This window comes from Leptidea sinapis, chromosome 9, assembly GCF_905404315.1.
Source record: "Leptidea sinapis chromosome 9, ilLepSina1.1, whole genome shotgun sequence".
Taxonomy (NCBI): Eukaryota; Metazoa; Arthropoda; class Insecta; order Lepidoptera; family Pieridae; genus Leptidea; species Leptidea sinapis.
In genome coordinates, this window is record NC_066273.1 from 13003362 (window position 1) to 13023113 (window position 19752).

Here is a 19752-nt window from a genome sequence, read left to right on the forward strand (position 1 = left end):
TCCAGCACTACACACACACACACACTGGCCACTGGGGCCTACCTGAGCTTGGCCGCGTACGAGTTGGTGGTGCGGCTCATGCTGGCGAGCAGCGCGGGCAGCTTGCGCACGGCGGGCGCCAGGCGGCGGCAGCGGGCCGCGTGCAGCGCCCGCGCCGCGCGGAGCACGCACACGTACAGCGCGATGTGGCGCGACATGTCCAGCACTACACACACACACACACTGGCCACTGGGGCCTACCTGAGCTTGGCCGCGTACGAGTTGGTGGTGCGGCTCATGCTGGCGAGCAGCGCGGGCAGCTTGCGCACGGCGGGCGCCAGGCGGCGGCAGCGGGCCGCGTGCAGCGCCCGCGCCGCGCGGAGCACGCACACGTACAGCGCGATGTGGCGCGACATGTCCAGCACTACACACACACACACACACTGGCCACTGGGGCCTACCTGAGCTTGGCCGCGTACGAGTTGGTGGTGCGGCTCATGCTGGCGAGCAGCGCGGGCAGCTTGCGCACGGCGGGCGCCAGGCGGCGGCAGCGGGCCGCGTGCAGCGCCCGCGCCGCGCGGAGCACGCACACGTACAGCGCGATGTGGCGCGACATGTCCAGCACTACACACACACACACACTGGCCACTGGGGCCTACCTGAGCTTGGCCGCGTACGAGTTGGTGGTGCGGCTCATGCTGGCGAGCAGCGCGGGCAGCTTGCGCACATAACAGAAAACAAATCATATTTACATATTATAACATAACAGAAAACAAATCATATTTGTATACTTATCTAAGTAACATACATACTCACTTAAAAATGTAAAAAAATAAATGTAAAATTAAAATAAGGGTTATTGTTATTTTTATTACTATTAATTCAATATTTCCTTTTTATAAACCACAGGATATAACGACGTGCTTCTAATACCTGAAGGTGCCACAAGCATTGTGATTTATGAAGTAAGGGAGTCAAACAACTACCTCGGTAAGAGTTTATATTTTTATTTTAATAATAAGTTCCAGTGGGAGGATTCTTGCACAGCATGTTGGTTAGGTGTATATTACAGTCACAATACGGTAATAAAATAGTATTTAATGTTCATACTAGAGCGCCTGAATCAATGCACTCACACATACACACGATGTACACGACCGCTAAGCAATCTTTTACCAGTGGGAGGCTCCTTTGCACCGGATGCCGGCTAGATTATGGGTACCACAACGGCGCATATTTCTACTGTGAAGCAGTTATGTGTAAGCATTACTGTGTTTAGGTCTGAAGGGCGCCGCCCGTAGCAAATAAAATAATTGTGCAAATGAGACTTGACAACTTATGTCTTAAGCGAATCACTACTGGCCTTCATTTTACATTCGTTTATTTATTGGCAACGTATTTTCTCTAAAATATAATGATATATTTATGTACAACTTCATTCTACGCCGATTTAGACTTGAGTTAGCGAAATAATTCATACTAAAATTCAAAGCTTCCGTGAAAAAAATAGTATATAATCTCATTGAATACTTCCAGCTATCAGAAGCAAGATCAAGGACAAATATTATTTAAACGGCGGATACCGCATCGACTTTCCGAGGAGTATTGTGATAGCTGGTACCCTGTGGCACTACGAGCGTTCGCCCCAAGGGTTTGCTGCGCCAGATAAGCTGACTACTCTCGGTCCCACCACAGAACCCTTGTATTTATCAGTAAGTTTAAATCTTTTATAGTGTAGGATAATATGGATACACATTACGAGACTTTTATCTGTAAATAAATTTTCTGATATAGAAAAATGTTATTATTTTTGGTCCAAAGTCATCTAATACAGGAATAGGAGTACCAACTAGGATGGTCACTTGATGGCAAAGTAAGTAAAAATTCTGTAGTACATCTTCGTAATAAACAGGCGACGTGGGTAGAGAGGGGCGCTGCGGTGTGGGCTTTATTATAAATTAACTAGCTGACCCAGTAAATATTGTATTGCCATATAAAGTAACAAAAAATTCAATATTTTAAATTTTTGTGGTATAAAAAAATAGATGACGACCGATATTCAGACCTAACAAATATATCGTACTACAATAATTAATAAAATCAATTGCCATCTTATAACCCCATTGCGGATCTGTGGATGGAACAGAATAATATAAAAAAAGTGATTAAAAAACAGGGGTTGATTATAGAAGGGTGAAAATATGAAGTTGTATGTATTTTTAACGCTGATAAGATAAAAATATAAATATTTGTCAGAAAAATAAAAAAATTATATTTAGGGGTCACCCTTATCATTTAGGGATATGAAAAAAAAATTGATGTTGGCCGATTTTCAGACCTACCCGATATACACACAAAACCAGTCGAGAGAAGATTATTGAAGATTATTTTGAATAGCTTGTTCGGTCATTTCTAACAGGCTAGCTTCGGATAACGATCAAAACAAACTATCGAACTTGCAAAAAGCCTTGTCAATAAAACAAATCTAAAGATTTAGTTTGTACTTGCAATTACAGTAGTATAGTAAGCAAAACGAGTAATACTGCCTATTCTTATAAGCACAATATTTTTTTAAACAGAACTAGCCGAATCACAAAAGCTTTGCTGACTAATCAAAACGCCTTTTAAAAACGCCCCCATGTCATATCGTCCAGGAAACATCATACAGGAAAGCTCATTCCTGTTTGGTTGAAAGTGGGAGAACGTATCTTGAAAACCATACAGCCATTGAGTCTTAAGATAAGGGTTTTACTAGTGCCGAAGAATCTGGTAACAATACAACCTTAAATTCGTGCCAAAATTTATAAGCTATGCTACTTAACGTACTTACCGCTCAGCCAACCGTCCAATGATGCATCCTACTTAAATTTCGGTATGTTTGTCAGACTCTTTAGTCGAAACTGCGAGGTTTTTTTCGGTTGAAATTAGAATTTGGATTTGTCAGGTTATCTGATGGAATATAATTAAATTATAATATTTTTCTGTATGTTTTTGTGGGAGGCCTTTATCCAGCAGTGGACGTCTTCGGGCTGATGATGTATGATGTTTCTTTAGTCAAATATATTTAACATTGTTATGGCGTGCGTGATATTGAACAGGCTTGTAAACTTGTATCTAAATGGGAAGAAGAAGAGATCATTTTATGATTCTATGTCAACTTTTATTTTTAGCTGCTCCTCGTTGATGACAATGTGGGTGTTCAGTATGAGTACAGCTTGCCGACCGCCTTTGCTCCCCTTCCGCATCAGCAATACAACTGGGTTCATGGTGAATTCACACCCTGCAGTGCTTCGTGTGGTGGAGGTATCACTAACACTGAAATAAAGAATATTTTTTATATACTCAAGTATCATAAGCCCTCCATGATGTGTTCAAGAAGCGAACATTATGACCACATTTAAAATAGACTGTTTTGTTGGTAGAAATTTCTTATCTGTAAAAATGTTATGCTAAATAATAACATCGATTTCGATAGTTATTATTTCATTCAAAGGAAGATGGCGGGAATGGACCCAATAATTTAAAAATTAAGGAAGCATCTTACAAGTACAAGTTTATATTAATTATAAACATAAGTTTATACGATGTTTATATAAAAATATTGAAGCGCTAAGATATGGGAGTCAAAAGAAAGAAATTATTATAATTTATTAAAAATAAGTCATCTTTTACTAACAGAACGTTTTGAGCAATTGACATCTTCATATTTTGACATGACAGCCCTTGTCGTTATTTATTTATGGATTATTATGGATGTTCCGACTTCCGACACCATCGAACTATTGATACCTACTCAAATCAGTAGTAATTCACAATAAGATTCAATATGATTATTATTGTTTTTTGGTATTAAAATGAGTAGGTAACTTCTATGAAAGTATCGATACCTGCTTGAAAAAAGAATGAATTGTTAATACTCAATTATTAGCACTTTTTACTAATATCTTTAAATTTCCACTGCTGGCCGACCTGCCACATATCTTTTAGCAGACAGTAGTTAGGCATAGACATAAGATACAAATTATCGTTTAATAATTTTAGGGTTATATTTTACTTTTAGGTATATCTTTTTTCTCCCACTTTTTTAGGCTTAATTACGATTTGCGTTTTCTTAGTTTTGTTACATTCTACAATTATTAATAAGGTTCCATGAAGTGCGCCACTTCTTTCAGTCAATCCCAAAATACATGCATACTCGCTTCCTCCCTTCGAAGATCTCTGATAAACAAAGAAATTAATTGAAATGACTCCTATTCTAATATCAGTTAAGATGACGTTTAGTTGGAAATGAAATGTCAAGTTGCAAACAAAGTTGACAAATGTTGCACGTAAGTAAGATATCGAACGATATGATAGTTGGGGCTGACTCTAGTTAGTCTCTGAAAAAAAAAAACTATGATAGCTGCCAGAAAACTTTTCATTACCATTATAACCGGTTAAAATGTATGGTGCTCAGCAGCCTAGCGAAACTCTATCTGAAAAAAGCCATTCACTCGAGTATGAAACGTGCAGTCATATTTTATAGATTGACAGATGACAGCTATAATCTTGTAAAAAACAAACATAGCCGAAATCCACTTTGTTTTAAATCAAATTTTCGGTTTCTAACTTAGCCGGATTGTACATCGTCGCCATTCGCCATACTGTAATTACTACTATTTCAAACTTACGTCAAATGCCTGCACATTTCATAATAAACTAAATTTCAATTTTTAAATCATAATATGCGGCTCCTGAATGCATCGTGGAGGCTTATGATATGTGGGTAGATAAAGTAGTGTATGTAACTGTAAATAATTAGGCATTAAAATACACGTGTGATGTTATTATAATAATAATACTGACACACTCTTACACAAATTATCTTGCCCCAAACAAGGCACAGCCTGTACTATGGGTGCAAGACAACGATATATTTAATACAACATACATACATAAATGCATGTAAACATCCATGACTCTGAAACTACCATTCATATTCATCATATAAATTATTGCACTTACCGGCATTTGAACCCGTCCCGGGTTCTAGCTCAGTAGGCAGGGTCACTAACCACTATAAACCCACACTCATATTTAATGCTTTTCATTATGTATAGTAACATAAATTACTGTAATATAACAGCATGTTTGATTAAATGTCAATTTCTAATATTATCGATATCCATACTGTTCACATCACTAGTCCACTAGCAAAGTAAGTAATACATCTAGAAGCAAATCAGAGCAGAGGTAGCTTGCCGGCAATCACAACGCGAGAGCCGGCAGAGCAGTTAGGGTTGCCACTTCTAAGTTATTCAATCATAATATTTATAATCTAAATGCTTAGTAGGTATTAAGAGTTCGCGTTTAAATTTAATAGGTATAATAAATAAAAAGTTACTAAACAGTCAAAGAAGCTTATGTGTGTTGTATAGAGAGGTAGGTGAACGAAGCTACGAATAAATAAGTTCGATCAAAGATTCAATTCGTTCGTAGATTCGACGTCGACTAGTAAGGAAGGTGTTCTACTAACACGAAGTCGCTCGCCTCGAGGTTTTTGTCATACATCTTGATAATTTTTCAATATTATTTATTTCAATTTTTGTAATTGCTAATCAGTTGGCAAACTTTATTTCTCATAATTCGATGTATACGAATAACTTAATCAAATTATATTATGCTTAGTACCTACCAATAAAATTGTGCGATACCAAAATATTGGATACAAAATAGAAGCAGAGTTGACTAATTTAAAACAAATTTTAGATAAAGATGCATTTAGTAAAGTTTTCACTAACGAGTGACTATTTTAGCCAATGCAATGGACAGCAACAACAAATTTTGTAAGACTGTGTATATGTGCTATAGCCAATTCCAATAAAAAAAAAATAACAAATACCAACCGACTTTAAAAAAACCTATTCCAAAACATTATATTAAGCACTAAAAAGTAAAAAAATAATTGTGTACTACAACTTAATAATGGACTTATTTCTAAAGTTCTCCTAAGTTAAATGAAATGAAAAGACTTCCTAAAAGTCAATCCAATAATTACGACAAAATAATGTAGTTACAATAATTATTATATTATTATTATTATTGTTACAATACAGTACAATTGAGAACCTTTTTTAAAGTCGATTAAAAATGATCGCCGTGCAATAAATGTTTCTTTTACAAAATTATGTAAAAATACATGTGTTATACTTGTACGTATTATAAGGTAGGTATTGTGATAAGTGATGGCATTGTAAGATACTCACGGGAGGCTTTGGTGTTTGTTCTTATGCTAAGCAAATACATGAATGGTGACGTCAAATGGTGTATTAGCGCAGAATAGGTAATACTTACGTATGTATTAGTAACAGATGTTCCAGCTTAACAAATATTGTAGGTACTAGTATTTACCGCTTTTATCTCGTTCAATCAGGTTTTCAAACACGCAATGTGAGCTGTCGGTCGCGTGATGAACTAGATGAAGTAAAAGATAACCTGTGTGATGAAGGTCTTAAGCCACCTACCAACCAGAGTTGCAACACGGAGGTGTGCCCAGCGCACTGGGTGGAGGGACCTTGGAGTAACTGCTCGAAGCCTTGTGGAGAAGATGGAACCAGATCGCGGCAGGTTCGCTGTGAGCAGGTCATCAGTAATGGGTAAGCACGCATTTATCACATAAAGTGGCGTTATTATAAGTGTGAATGTTAGTTTGTTACGCTTTCACGCATAAACTACTGAAACGATCTCGATTAAATTTAGTACAGAGATGGACTAGAAATTGGAAAAGGACATAGGCTATCTTTTATCATGACTAAGAGGTTTGGAGGGGTTGAAATAGGGGGTGGAGGTTTGAATAGAATTTTGTCACAATCAAAGATGACACAATGAAACTTTGTATTTATGCACTTGATAAGAAATAAATAAATATTTGTTCTAGCGTTTTTGAAATTTCGATGTGTGTGGGGATGAAAAAGGGGGCGAAAGAATCCAAGTTTTCACACCTAAAAAAATGCTCCCCAAAGTAACTATTCTACGCGGACGAAGTTGCGGGTGAAAGCTAGAATTTATATATTTTTATGAAAATGCGAGAATAGACGAACAGGACGTTCAGATGATGGTGATTAATACGCCCTGCCCATTACAATGCAGTGCCGCTCAGGATTCTTGGAGCCCAAAAATTTTGAGCGGCAATACAATTGCGCTCTTCACCTTGAGACACAAGATGTTAAGTCTCATTTGCACAGTAATTTCACTAGCTACTGAAGGGCGCCCTTCAGACCGAAACACAGTAATGTTTATACATTACTGTGTTTAGTAATATATTAATTCAATTTCGACCAATATTTATGGACGATGTGGGATGGAGCCACAACCCGAGAGTCGCACAAACATACCAAGATTTGTAGATTATGCTGCATTCGGACGATTGGCTTAGTTAGAAGAGCGACGGGACGTAACCGCGAAGGCGGGTTCGAATCCCGCATCGTTCGTAACTTTTCATATAAATTATAAAAGAGATTAAACTTAATGAAGTGTGGCTTGAGATTATGCGAAATCAGACCATTTACGGAAATGACGAACAGAACTATTATTGTGGAGCCAACTAGAACTATTTCTGGTTGAAATATCTCCAAGTACTTTTTATATCCTGGTATTTAGGTGTTTGCTGTATCTCAGGCTTATTGGCAACAACAGTTCTGTTCGTGATGTTTAATCTTTCCCAATACTTTGTAGCGTATATGCACAACACATATATAAAAGGCACATGCCATTAGAAAGATGAGAATATCTAGAATTACTATGTCTAATGAACTCACCTGAACGACAACTTCAAGCCTCGTTAATCAAGGACAAGAAAAGGTTCTATTGAGATTAATCTCAAATCAGCTTTTGAGATTACTATTTGCTTTTCAGATAAGCTTGGAATAACCAACTATTAAAGTACACTTACGCAAGGCTACCTATTGTTCCATAAGTGCATCATGTATTTTTTGAGGATGTGACTTCTAGCTTAGATTATTTTTACGTCTAGAATCTAGATAGAGCCTCTGCAATTAGGTATCGCATAACATTAGACTAGGTTTATTGCTCAAGCCTTTTTTTATGAAAATAAGGGACGAGACGAGCTGTAATTGATACGCCCCACCCATTACAATGCAGTGCCGCTCAGGAGTCTTGAAAAACCCAAAAATTCTGAGCGGCAATACAACTGCGCTCGTCATCTTGAGACACAAGATGTTAGGTCTCATTTGCCCAGTAATTTCACTAGCTACGGCACCCTTCAGACTGAAACACAGTAAAGTGTGCATGACAAGCTACGTCTTACACTGGCGATAAGTAAGTCACTTTGTTTAAGTGTGGGTGCGTTGCTTAAAATAGAGGCTTGTTAGCTGTTGCTCACCGCTATTTTTTTCTACGTGTTCACAGCTGTCACAGTCTATCTAGAGTCTAGACGTATAAATTATTGTAAAAGACTTCTAAATTCTTTGATATCTTTCAGACATTCCTCAATAGTCGATGATAAGGAATGCATCGAGCTCCACGGACGAAAACCGGCTCGATTCGAGGAATGTAACAAGAACGCAACCTGTCCAACTTGGTTCAAGGGACCATGGAAAGCTGTAAGAAAATTTACTCATAATTTCAAATAATATTTGCAATAATAATTATATTTAAGACTATCATAAAAACAGTGTATTTTCTATCTTTCTCGTTGTTTTGAGAACTACGAGACGTACGAGCAGTATGTTCAACTGGTGGTAATTAATACGCCCTGCCCATTACAATGAAGTGCCGCTCAGGATTTTTGCCTATGTATTGTCCTGGTAGCATCGCGTATCTTTCTATAGTTTGGTTGTATTTGGTAGAAGAACGCCACTCATCTTCATCCTTACTAATATTATAAATGTGAATGTAAGTTTGTTTGTTACGCTTTTACGCCGGAGCAACTGCACCGATTTTAATGAAATTACACAAGTACAGCGATAGATTAGAGCTTCGGAAAACACAAAGGTTACATTTTATCCTAGAAAAATCAATGGTTCCCGCGGGATTTGTGAAAATATAATTATAATTATACCAATAGTAGGTTTAGTTTGCCATAGCAATCTTCCTCGAAATAAGATTCATATAATATGTTGGGAACGGGAGCGAAAACGGGAACCGGAACTGGAATAGGACATGAGATAAACTTCAATTCCAAACCTGCTTATTATTTTATTACTTATTTAAAAACCCTTTCGGCCTTACAAATAAACTTGGTATAAAGTTATAACTGATGATAAACAAAGAAAATGCAAAATGTTTACACTATCGTTGACAACACTGTCAATACAATGATATTCTGAAGTTTTCCTAATGACAAGCTGCCTTGCAAATAAACGCGGGAAACGTTATACTCGTACGTCCGAACAAACCATTCGTAAGCAAAATGTCTATATTTTGTAAACATTTTAGATATTCTTGGTTTATGCTTACTTATAGCTTTCTGCAAATTTTATTTGTAAGGCCGTTAATCTACGCGGACGAAGTTGCGGGCATCAGCTAGTTGGCTTGTAATTCTTAGTTTATTCATAATACCTGCTAAATGATTTACGTTTTCATAATTGTTCATAAGCACATTGAGGAATTTTCTAGAAACTGTAACAATCACAATGTTTACACGAGGAATAAACATAAACTTATTATGACTACTACTCGGCTAGGTCAAGTTAGCGAGTCTTTTGTGGGGCGATGTATATGCTTTTACAACAAGATCCCAGAAAAATCTTTAAAACAAAATTATAACGATATTCAAAAGAATTGTTAAAAAACGTTTGTGTGGTTATAACATAAATGACTGTCTTAATGATACCACAGATTGGGAATAGAGCGACCGCCCTCAGGCTATTAAAAATAATAAGTTTAATTGTACAATATTACTTTGTAAACATATTTTTTGATGTAAATAAGCCTGCTAAGTTTGTTACGCCCATTCTACTCAGGCCTGAAGCGTTCTTTTTGGAATGGGTGGTAGTTTTTGACTTTCAATAAGTGATGTCACATCCTATTTTGAATAAAATATTTGAATTTGTTCAATAGTGTGACAAGCTTTGTGGTGGGGGTAAGCAAATCCGGCAAGTGGTCTGTCATCGGCGAGTCAACGGTCGAGTGGAGGTGTTTGGAGACGAGGAGTGTCCTGAGGAGAAGCCACCTGCAGAACAGCCCTGTATCCTGCATCTTTGTGTTGCAGTGGATTGGGTGCTCAGTAATTGGACGGGGGTAAGATATGAGTTACTATTAAACGTAATAGATATCAATTATTATAATAATTGTATAATTAAAATTAAAAAATCCTTACTTTTTTTATTATTTGCCTTAGATTAAGGATTGGCCTCCACTGCACTCCAGATAGATACCGCACTACCTAAGAACAATAGCTATTTTATTACAGCAACTATTAGATGCTTGTGTGCGTGGCATCTTGACACTCAATGGCATCTTTAAAATGTTTGTAACATACGCTTCGTGTTATTTTACATTGAAATTAATAAAACACAAAATACTTACTCATGATATGTGATCTCCGTGTCTCTCTTATTTCTTTTTTTTTTTTACTACGTAAACCGGCATTTTAGTTTGAGAGTCTGTAGTCTGAGCCGGTAGTATTAGTTGCCGCATTTTGCGACTACGCCTGTGGTATCTAGCTGGAGCGCAGCAGAGACCAATCCTTAATCGAAGTTATTTACTAATCTATTGTTAGTACTTATTGTACGTAGGTACCTATTTTTTACTCACGAACGCAGCGAAAGAAATGGGATTGCTTATTGTTTCAAATGTATGTTTATAGTCAGTGTTTTTTGTAAAAAATATTTTATTGTTATTTTTTTTTGTTTAATGACGATTCTCGATAGATCGAAGATTCTCAATAATGTACTTTACCACACTTTCATGTAATGATATTATTTATAGATATAATAGCTGACCCGGCAGACGCTGTTCTGTCAATAGAAAAAAAAGATGTATTCGGGAATAATGTAGTCTAAAGCCATCGGAAATGTGTAAAACGTATATCTGAATGATCATACCCTGCAACTACCGTTTTTTTAAAGTATTAAGGTGCCATAAGGATATACACATGCCATACAGTCTATTCTGTAGACTTATATAAGATACACAATTCCACCTTACATTAATTTGTTATAATATCTCAAAACGTTCAGACAGCTGTTTCGTTGAAACCTCCCAGACGGCTTACTTTTTTCCGGCACCTCTAACAAACATCATTGAATACAATTTTTTTTAATTTTTTTATTAATGTATACAAAAATCTGTACAAAAACTTTACAAATTATAATCTAAAACCTTCCTCGACCACGCTATCATCCAATCCATTGGTGTAAAGAGCATGAAAATCAGTGCAATCGTTTTTGAGTTTATTGCGAACAGACAGACAGACAGACGCGGCAGAGGACTTTGTTTTATAATATGTTGTGACTATATAAAACAATTGCTAACACTATAAAACGACCCGTAGATTTTTTCACAAACAATATCTGATCTGAGTCATCATTTGTTCTTTGGTATTAAAAACAAACTAAACACTGACTAATTCTTAAAAACTTGGCAAATGGCTAATTTTCCTGAATAAAAATTCAGGTTAAAAATTAAGTGTGATGGCTCTTAACTAAGAAGTTCAATAACCTTGTGTAAGAAATAATAAATTAATTACTTAACGTGTATTTCATCAATAAAATAACTCTGACCGAAGATTCTGTTATAAACGAAATTCAGTTTTTTTACACCCTCTTTAAGAATGTTTGTAGCACGCATTCTGTCAATTCTATGTCAAAGGTTACATTAATAAAGTTTATATTGTCCAAAGCGCTAAGGTTAGATTAGAAATAATTTTATATGGTTGTGAAGTATTCTTAACTTTTACCCCCAATTATTTTTCTTCACCTTCAATTTCCATAAGTACCTTCTCCTAACAATAACGAACACATCAAAAAAAGAATTAGCGAAATCGGTTCAGCCGTTCACGCGTGATGCCGTGACCAAGTGAAATAGGGATTCATGTAAATATAGATATAGCTGTAAGCATTTTTTTTTGTTTGAATAAATTACTTTGAAAATAAATATCAAATGTTTGTGTTCCAGTGTGATACATGTTCATCTAAAAACAGAACTAGGGTAGCCCAATGCGTGACTGAAAACCGCCAAGTGGTTGATCCAAGCATGTGCAGTTATCATCAAATGCCAGTTTTGGAAGAGCCGTGCGATAAAGACAAATTACCTGATTGCGAAGTACAATGGTACGCGACCCAGTGGAGCAAAGTACGTATTATACTATTACTGATGACCCGTGGCTCATGCCTGCCAGACTAACTTTTTCGCTTATTTTTTATATGACTTCATGGGACGAGACAAGCAAGAGGTTCAGCTAATGGTAATTGATACGCCCTGCTTATTACAATGCAGTGCCGGCCAGGATTCTTGAAAAAAAAAACAAAATTCAAACCGGCACTACAATTCGCTCGTCGCCTTGAGACAAAAAGATGTTAAGTCTCAGTTGCCCAGTAATTTCACTAGCTACCGCCCTTCAGACTAAAACAAAATAATGCTTACACATTACTGTTTCACAGCAGAAAAAGGCACCGTTGTATTTGATTGAACCCAAATTTGTGAGTGGCTTCAATTTGAGATATGAGATGTAAAGTATCATTTGCCCAGTAGTTTTACTAGCTATGGCGCCCTACAATCTGAAATATTGGGCGTATGCTGAGACGTAGACGAAGCTCGCAGCGCAAGGCAGAGCAGATTTTGTGACATATGTACCTACGTACTAAGAGCTGTAACGTAGGCTGCGGTGCAAACATGTACGGCGCAGACATGCTTCTGTCCTGCTCTGCGTCTCGTGGTAGCGCCGGTCGCGGGCACAGATTTCTGCGTGATGCATGCATGGTTTTTACCGCTAATTCAACTTTGCACACATGTTTTTTCCAGGTAATTCTTGGATCAGATTATTTAATTGAATTAGTGTGTTGTGGACATTGTTTGTGTTAAATTTATCATTCAGACTATAAAAAAAAAACAAAAGACGCTCGTGGCCTATGTCTGCCTCGCCTTCCCTGCCCTGCTAATTCTGTACTGTGCTGTAAAAAAAGTATTATTAAAAAAATACTGCTTCAGGGCTGATACACGGCGCCGCTGTGGTGTCCACCTATACGGAATACTGTAGAACTACTAGCATAAAGAATAAAGTTATAAAAAAAACAATGTTTTATGATGTTTTTAATAATAATTAACTAGTTGACTTTACATCGCTTTAGAACGGTTGAACATTAAAAATATTTTCTTCGTTTTAGTTCGGCTAGGCAATTAATGATTTTATATCGTTAAGGTTTATTTTTTCCTCTTTTTTTGTCTCAAAACGAAATAAATATAACAATATTATTATTCTTTTTATTGAATATTCGTCTACTGTCTTGGTCTTTCTGTTTAGGTAATAAAGATAATGGTCGATATAGAGATACAGATGGGAAAGTAAAGTTTATAAAAAATCTGTAAATTGTTCCCTTACTTTAATTTCTATAAATAATTTCAGTGTTCAGCGTTGTGTGGTAAAGGTAACAAAACACGTCTTGTATTCTGTGGACGATACGACGGGGTATCGGTGGAGAAGGTTGATGACAAGGAATGCAGCAAACTAGAACGATACAGCGATACCAAGGAATGCGAAGTCCCGAATGAAAAATGTCCAGCACAGTGGTTCGCGGCACCGTGGACTAATGTATGTTGAAACATTATATCGATTTATCGATTAAAATAGGAATAGGACAGGCTTTCAAAGAAAAATTTAAAGAAATAAATATTATGACTGTTAATTGTCAGTACACTTATGAAAATTTAATATACGTTCACAAAAATTACATCACCTTTTTGCTCATAATGGTGATTTTCATTATTATAACACTACAAATAAGGTATTGCTTGTAACTAATTCTAGCAGGCTTCATAAAATGTATACACTTTTATAATATAGTCCCAGGCATTATCTATAAATAAATTTAAATATTTTAATAAAAATAGCTCTGTCGTAGTGGAGTAGTAGACTCCACAGCTGAATATCTAAGTGATCCGACAGCCTGGGACTAGATTATGATTATTTTATAGCAATAGCAATGACAGTACAATAGTGTATATTTGATTAAAACGAGCGCAAAAATAAGAATGTTGGGAGAATTTCTTGCACCGCTTCTTCTCTTTCAGAGCGCCATTTCTTTCCGAAGCGATAGTAGTGTCGTATATTAGAAATGACATCAAAAAGAATTCTAAAGTAATTAATTTTGAGAAAATAAATGAGTTTTATGCCTTTTAATAAAACTAAGTGAACCACATCAATGCTGCTGTGGCGAGTAGGTACGTAGATGCGTTAGAACGTCAGGAGATGTCCAGCCTAAAATTGGCAGACCGTTCCAGTTGTCACGTCAGCATTAGTGAAGCCATCCGCAGGACATTTGCCGCTCCGAATATACCGTCTTGATGACAGGCGTCCTGATGGCTTGACCTCCCATAAGCTCGGGGAATGCTGGTGGCCTAGGACGCGACTTGCGTCGACATTATGGTTCCTCTTAATGTCCAGGCTATTTCATTTAGTGCTGGAACTGTTGCTTTGACTGCCAAAGATAGAAAACTTAACACATATATCGGTCTCAGTTAACGCTATATCTTCGTGCTGTTTTGTGTCGAGTCACTTGGTTCGAGTGGTCCAGCGGTGCGGATAATTCACAAAGTACTAACTAAGCGTCTAAACAGAGGCACAGGAAACCCAAGCGCTGGCAGCTATTTCGGTCAACGGATCAGCAGAATTCTGCCAGTATTCTTGGTACATTTTTCGTAGTTTTTACTTCATGATTACAAAAGCATCGATTCCTTGTGGATGAATAAATTTAAAATCTAGTATAGGTACTATTGCAATTTACAAAAGTTACTGATATGACGTCATTCAATTATTGATGTACGCCAAACCGACTCTTCGTCATTTGGCTGTAACTCGTCGTATCACAATCTGGATATATTATAGTAAAGGAGAAGAGGGTAGTAGAATATTTCTATGCGGAAAAAAAATATTATGAATAATATTTTTGTAAATTTACATTTCAGTGTACAAAGGTATGCGGCGGCGGTGAACAGAAACGAGCAATTATGTGTCTTCGCGGTAACAAGGAGTCTAAAGACTGTGCTGAAGATTCCATTCCTGAGAACTGGCGATCATGTAATGAACAGCCCTGTGATGAAGGTAACTGTCGTATTTTATCTTAGCTGAAGAAAGGTAAAATAATAAGGAACCTCGGGTTCCCGATAATCCCAATCAATATCAGTTGTTCCTTTGTACATTTGTATTGTATAACTCACGTTTCGTCTACTAACTTGGAGTATCTATACTTATTGTTAGCTACGAGACGGGCAGATAGGTACATTTATATAACACTAATGATTTATCTTATACCTACCTACATATTTTAAACAAAAGTTCATAATGTTAATGAATTAATTTAGTTTTGACTATTTATTTACCTTGTGTTAAAATAATAGATTTTTTAAATCAATATCCATAATCAATTGTTATACTATGATGCATCACAATAACAAAACGATATTAGCGGTACTAACGGTACTACCATTAGCTGTCAGCTTAGCCGCCCATACTGTCAGACGCTGGTAATTTATTGATTTAGCCATCCGATCTCGATGTGGGCAACTAACTTCATTTACCTTGGAAGATATATATATAGACGACCACCAAATATTATATTTATATATATAAGAATGAATTGGTGTTCGTTAGTCTCGCTAAAACTCGAGAACGGCTGGACCGATTTGGCTAATTTTGGCCTTGAATTATTTGTGGAAGTACAGGGAAGGTTTAAAAGGTAAATAAATAGGAAAATGCTCGGAATTAAATAAAAACAACAAATTTTTTTTTGCTTAGATGCGTACCCCGTCGAATTTATTGACGCAACGGTTTGACAGTTATGCTGTGAAACAATTTCATTACAACAACAGGGTGCATTTTTACGAAGCAATTCTTGATGTTATGAAATATTATTGCCAAATTCCTAAAAAACATTATCTTATTTATTATATACAGAACAACGTCTGTCGGGTCAGCTAGTATTATATATAATATTTGGTAGTCGTCTGTTATCATATAATGCAAAACGATAGTTAGATATGAATCTTCATTACTAGTTCAAAATACAGTGTCCTAGAAATAGGTTTTTGAAGACACATAGTTCTTTGTCTACACTATTATTTAGTGATAATACTTATAGTAAATGTTATACTTACAGACCAAATGCTACCATTGAATACTAAGTCTACACCCATTATGGATGATGATTACATTCTCGGGGAATGTATTGAGTACGAAAAGGACTACGAAGAAGAAGGAGCCGAAGTTATTGATGACACTCTTCCCAGTAATGAGGCAAGCTAACATATTCCTTTTCTGTTTGTTTTATGAAACTATTTAAGTTGAGTGAGTTGAGAGAGAAAAATTGTTGCTGCTGATAAATTATTTGAGCACAGAACCTGTACGGTGATTCCCGGGCTTAGATTTCAATATCGTTTTTGCAAGCTCTTTTTGTTTTTCGTAATCTATTTTTGGTACTCTCCGTTCAGTTAATTCTAAATATAGGCTGACATTATTATTTTATTATTTTTGCTTCAGCTCGACGTCATGTTTAGTGATAGCCCAGGTAACTATTGATTCTCGTAACACTAATATCCAAAAAAGTAAATAAAAAAAAAGCGTGGAAAATCTTAAAAAATCCCAAATACATTAGTAATTTATTATCCGTATTGACGATGGGTATCCTTACGCTATGTATCTTTAAACGCAAAGCCCAACACCGATTTTGCGAATTTTCTGGTGGTGCATAAGAACTGCCAGTATACAAAAGACAAATAATTACACATACATTACACAATAACGACCGTTCCCAATATACTATCTACAGATAGAGATAAATTACTACCTTCTACTGTCAGAAACTAGCTGTCAATAATGTGAAGCTGTCCCAATATACCCGATAAGTCAGTCTTATCGCCAGTTCACTGTTGCAATTTCCATAAAAACTTATTTTTTTTTTTTAATTTTCATAAAAGCTATACGTCGTCCCATTGACAGACAGCGTGTACGGATAAGATGAGTTACCATCGATAAGTTTATTGAGACAGAAAAGTCACCAGTAGTTCTGATTTTAATCTCAAGAACGCCACAACCGGAGATAGGCTGAATATTTGGAATGGCCGTTAGGCAACCACTGCCTGTAATATTTGTAAAGTAGTTTGCAGCAAGAGTCACCATGAAAAATTATAAAAGATTCTAGAATTTTTGGTAAAACATGCATTAAAAGTCCTCAACTCCTTAATAATTTAATAACTTCATAAGACGAGGCATACGTAATCCGAAACTTTAGATAAAGAATTGTTGTGAAATGATACTATAAAAACTGCCACAGGTAACTGCATATCTCTTTTTTCAGTTCTAGAAGGCTCTGGTGGCTGGACCGCTTTCACTGAAATTGAATCAGAATTTACTACTGAAGAAGGCTCTGGTGCAGGTATTTTTTTTGTTAATCTATATATATAAGAGATTTCCGATATATAGTCACTCATCACAATATTTCTGGAACCATAAGCCGTAGAGACTTCAAATTTGGTAGGAATATTCCATTCGCCGAGTAGAGGTCAGCTAAGATTTCGGAATTTCGGATTTTTCGAAATTCCACCCGCAAGAGTTTTTTTTATTATGAACAGAACAACGTCTGTCGGGTCAGCTAGTTACATATAAATTATAGGATAATTTTCCACAGTTATAGGATACCAATGTTATAAAGCTAGTGTGTTGAATAGGATAGGATCAAAGGGTCCACTAAAACGAGACCATAAATTTCATTAGCCAAACAAATGTTAGACATCTTTAAAAGAATTGTTTTCAAGTTTCGCAAATACGTAATTGACATAAAAACTGTAATTATATTCTCTCTTATTTTAAAAATTGTTGGATATAGTTTTTTTGTTCTTACATTATGTGATCCGTTTTCAGATATAAGTGTAACGGAGGTAACGGTGACTCTTAGCGAATTCACAACAGATACTAACACAGATGAATCTACTGATATCACTATAGCATCGACAACTTTAACAAATACCAATAAACCTTCTGAACACACTACAGAAACCGAAACAAACACCGACGAAACTACCGAAAGTACTGAAGAATCCACAACTGTAACAAACACAAACAATGATGCTGAAAGCACTATTTATTCATCAACTACTGACATTGCAACTGAGAGTACGATTGATTCCACCACTGGAACAAATATTGTAGAATATACTGAAAGTACGACCGGAACAAATACAGATAATGTAACAGAAATTAATTTAGATTCAACAACTGAAACAATTACTGATGAATCTACTGAAAGTAGTGTAGAACCCACAACTGGAACAAATATTGAAATTACTATAGTTTCAACAACTGAAACAAATACTGATGAATCTTCTGATAGTACTGTAGAAACAACTACAGATACTGCTACTGATACTACTTTAGAATCTACGACTACAACAAATAATGACAATGGAACTGAAAGTACTATAGATTCAACAACTGAAACTAATACTGATGAAACAACTGAAAGTACTGTAGAAACAACAACAGATAATACTACTGAAATAAGTATAGAATCTACCACCGGAACTAACAATGACAATGAAACTGAAAGTACTATAGATTCGACTACAGCAACAAATACTGGCGAATCTTTCGAAATTACCATAGAATCTACAACTGCTACAAATACTGACGAATCTTATGAAAGTACTATAGAATCTACAACAGGAACAAATGGAGAAAATGCTTCTGAAAGTACTTTCGAATCAACGACAGGAACAAATACTGACAATGGAACTGAAAGTACAATAGAATCCACTACTGAAACGAGTACAGATAGTACTATTGATAGTACTATTAAATTCACAACTGGAGCAAATACCGACGATGAAACTGAAAGCAGTTTAGACAGCACAACTGGAACAAATACTGACAAATCATCTCAAAGTACTGTAGAATCTACATCAGACAGCTCTACTGAAACAACTATAGAATCTACAACGGGAATGAATACGGATGAATCTACAAGTGGCACAACTGATGTAGGTCTTCAGACTGGTAGCACAGAAATAGGTGTGTATTTTATAGTAGGTAATTAGTACATAAGTTATTTTTCCATAATATATTTATTCCTACACACTTAAGAGTTCTTTAGCTTGGGTATTCATCCACCTGATTTCTGTAGACGAAGTATTGATTGACTATTGAGAAGCTCTACATAAATATTTCTTTAGATTATTGACCAACGAACTTGTGGGTAACCTGATGGCCACAATAATAACCCATAATACCAATATATTTGGATGACTTTCTAAAGTACACGTATTTCACCTTTCAAGAGGAAAAGTCTCCTAGTAACATTGACTCACCATATCAATGTTTGATTAAGATTATGCAAAAGCATAGCAAAATGACCTTCCGCAAACAAACGCGATCCAATTCCACTTTTATGAAATTTTAGTAGTTATGATGAGTCAAGCAAGGCATGTTTCAAGTGATTAATGAAAATCCATAACTTTATTGCACTGTGAATGAGGTCGTCGCCAAATACGTGACATACGATGTTATGTCTAAGTAAACAAGTAATTTTGTTAGCCATGGCGCTCTTCAAGCCGAAAGATAACTAA

General features: G+C 36.2%; 1 protein-coding gene across 1 annotated transcript in view; it reads left to right on the forward strand.

The window, feature by feature from the left end:
• The window catches only part of LOC126966099 (papilin-like), a 28100-nt gene that overhangs the window by 3215 nt on the left and 5133 nt on the right, over window positions 1-19752 (forward strand). The window contains exons 2-13 of the mRNA XM_050809972.1: window positions 889-969; window positions 1516-1691; window positions 3150-3282; window positions 6392-6614; window positions 8459-8579; window positions 10039-10218; window positions 12097-12273; window positions 15103-15238; window positions 16293-16429; window positions 16673-16700; window positions 17490-17567; window positions 18053-19198. Of these exons, the coding sequence (XP_050665929.1) occupies window positions 889-969; window positions 1516-1691; window positions 3150-3282; window positions 6392-6614; window positions 8459-8579; window positions 10039-10218; window positions 12097-12273; window positions 15103-15238; window positions 16293-16429; window positions 16673-16700; window positions 17490-17567; window positions 18053-19198 (2616 nt within the window). The remainder of the gene's footprint in view (window positions 1-888; window positions 970-1515; window positions 1692-3149; window positions 3283-6391; window positions 6615-8458; window positions 8580-10038; window positions 10219-12096; window positions 12274-15102; window positions 15239-16292; window positions 16430-16672; window positions 16701-17489; window positions 17568-18052; window positions 19199-19752) is intronic.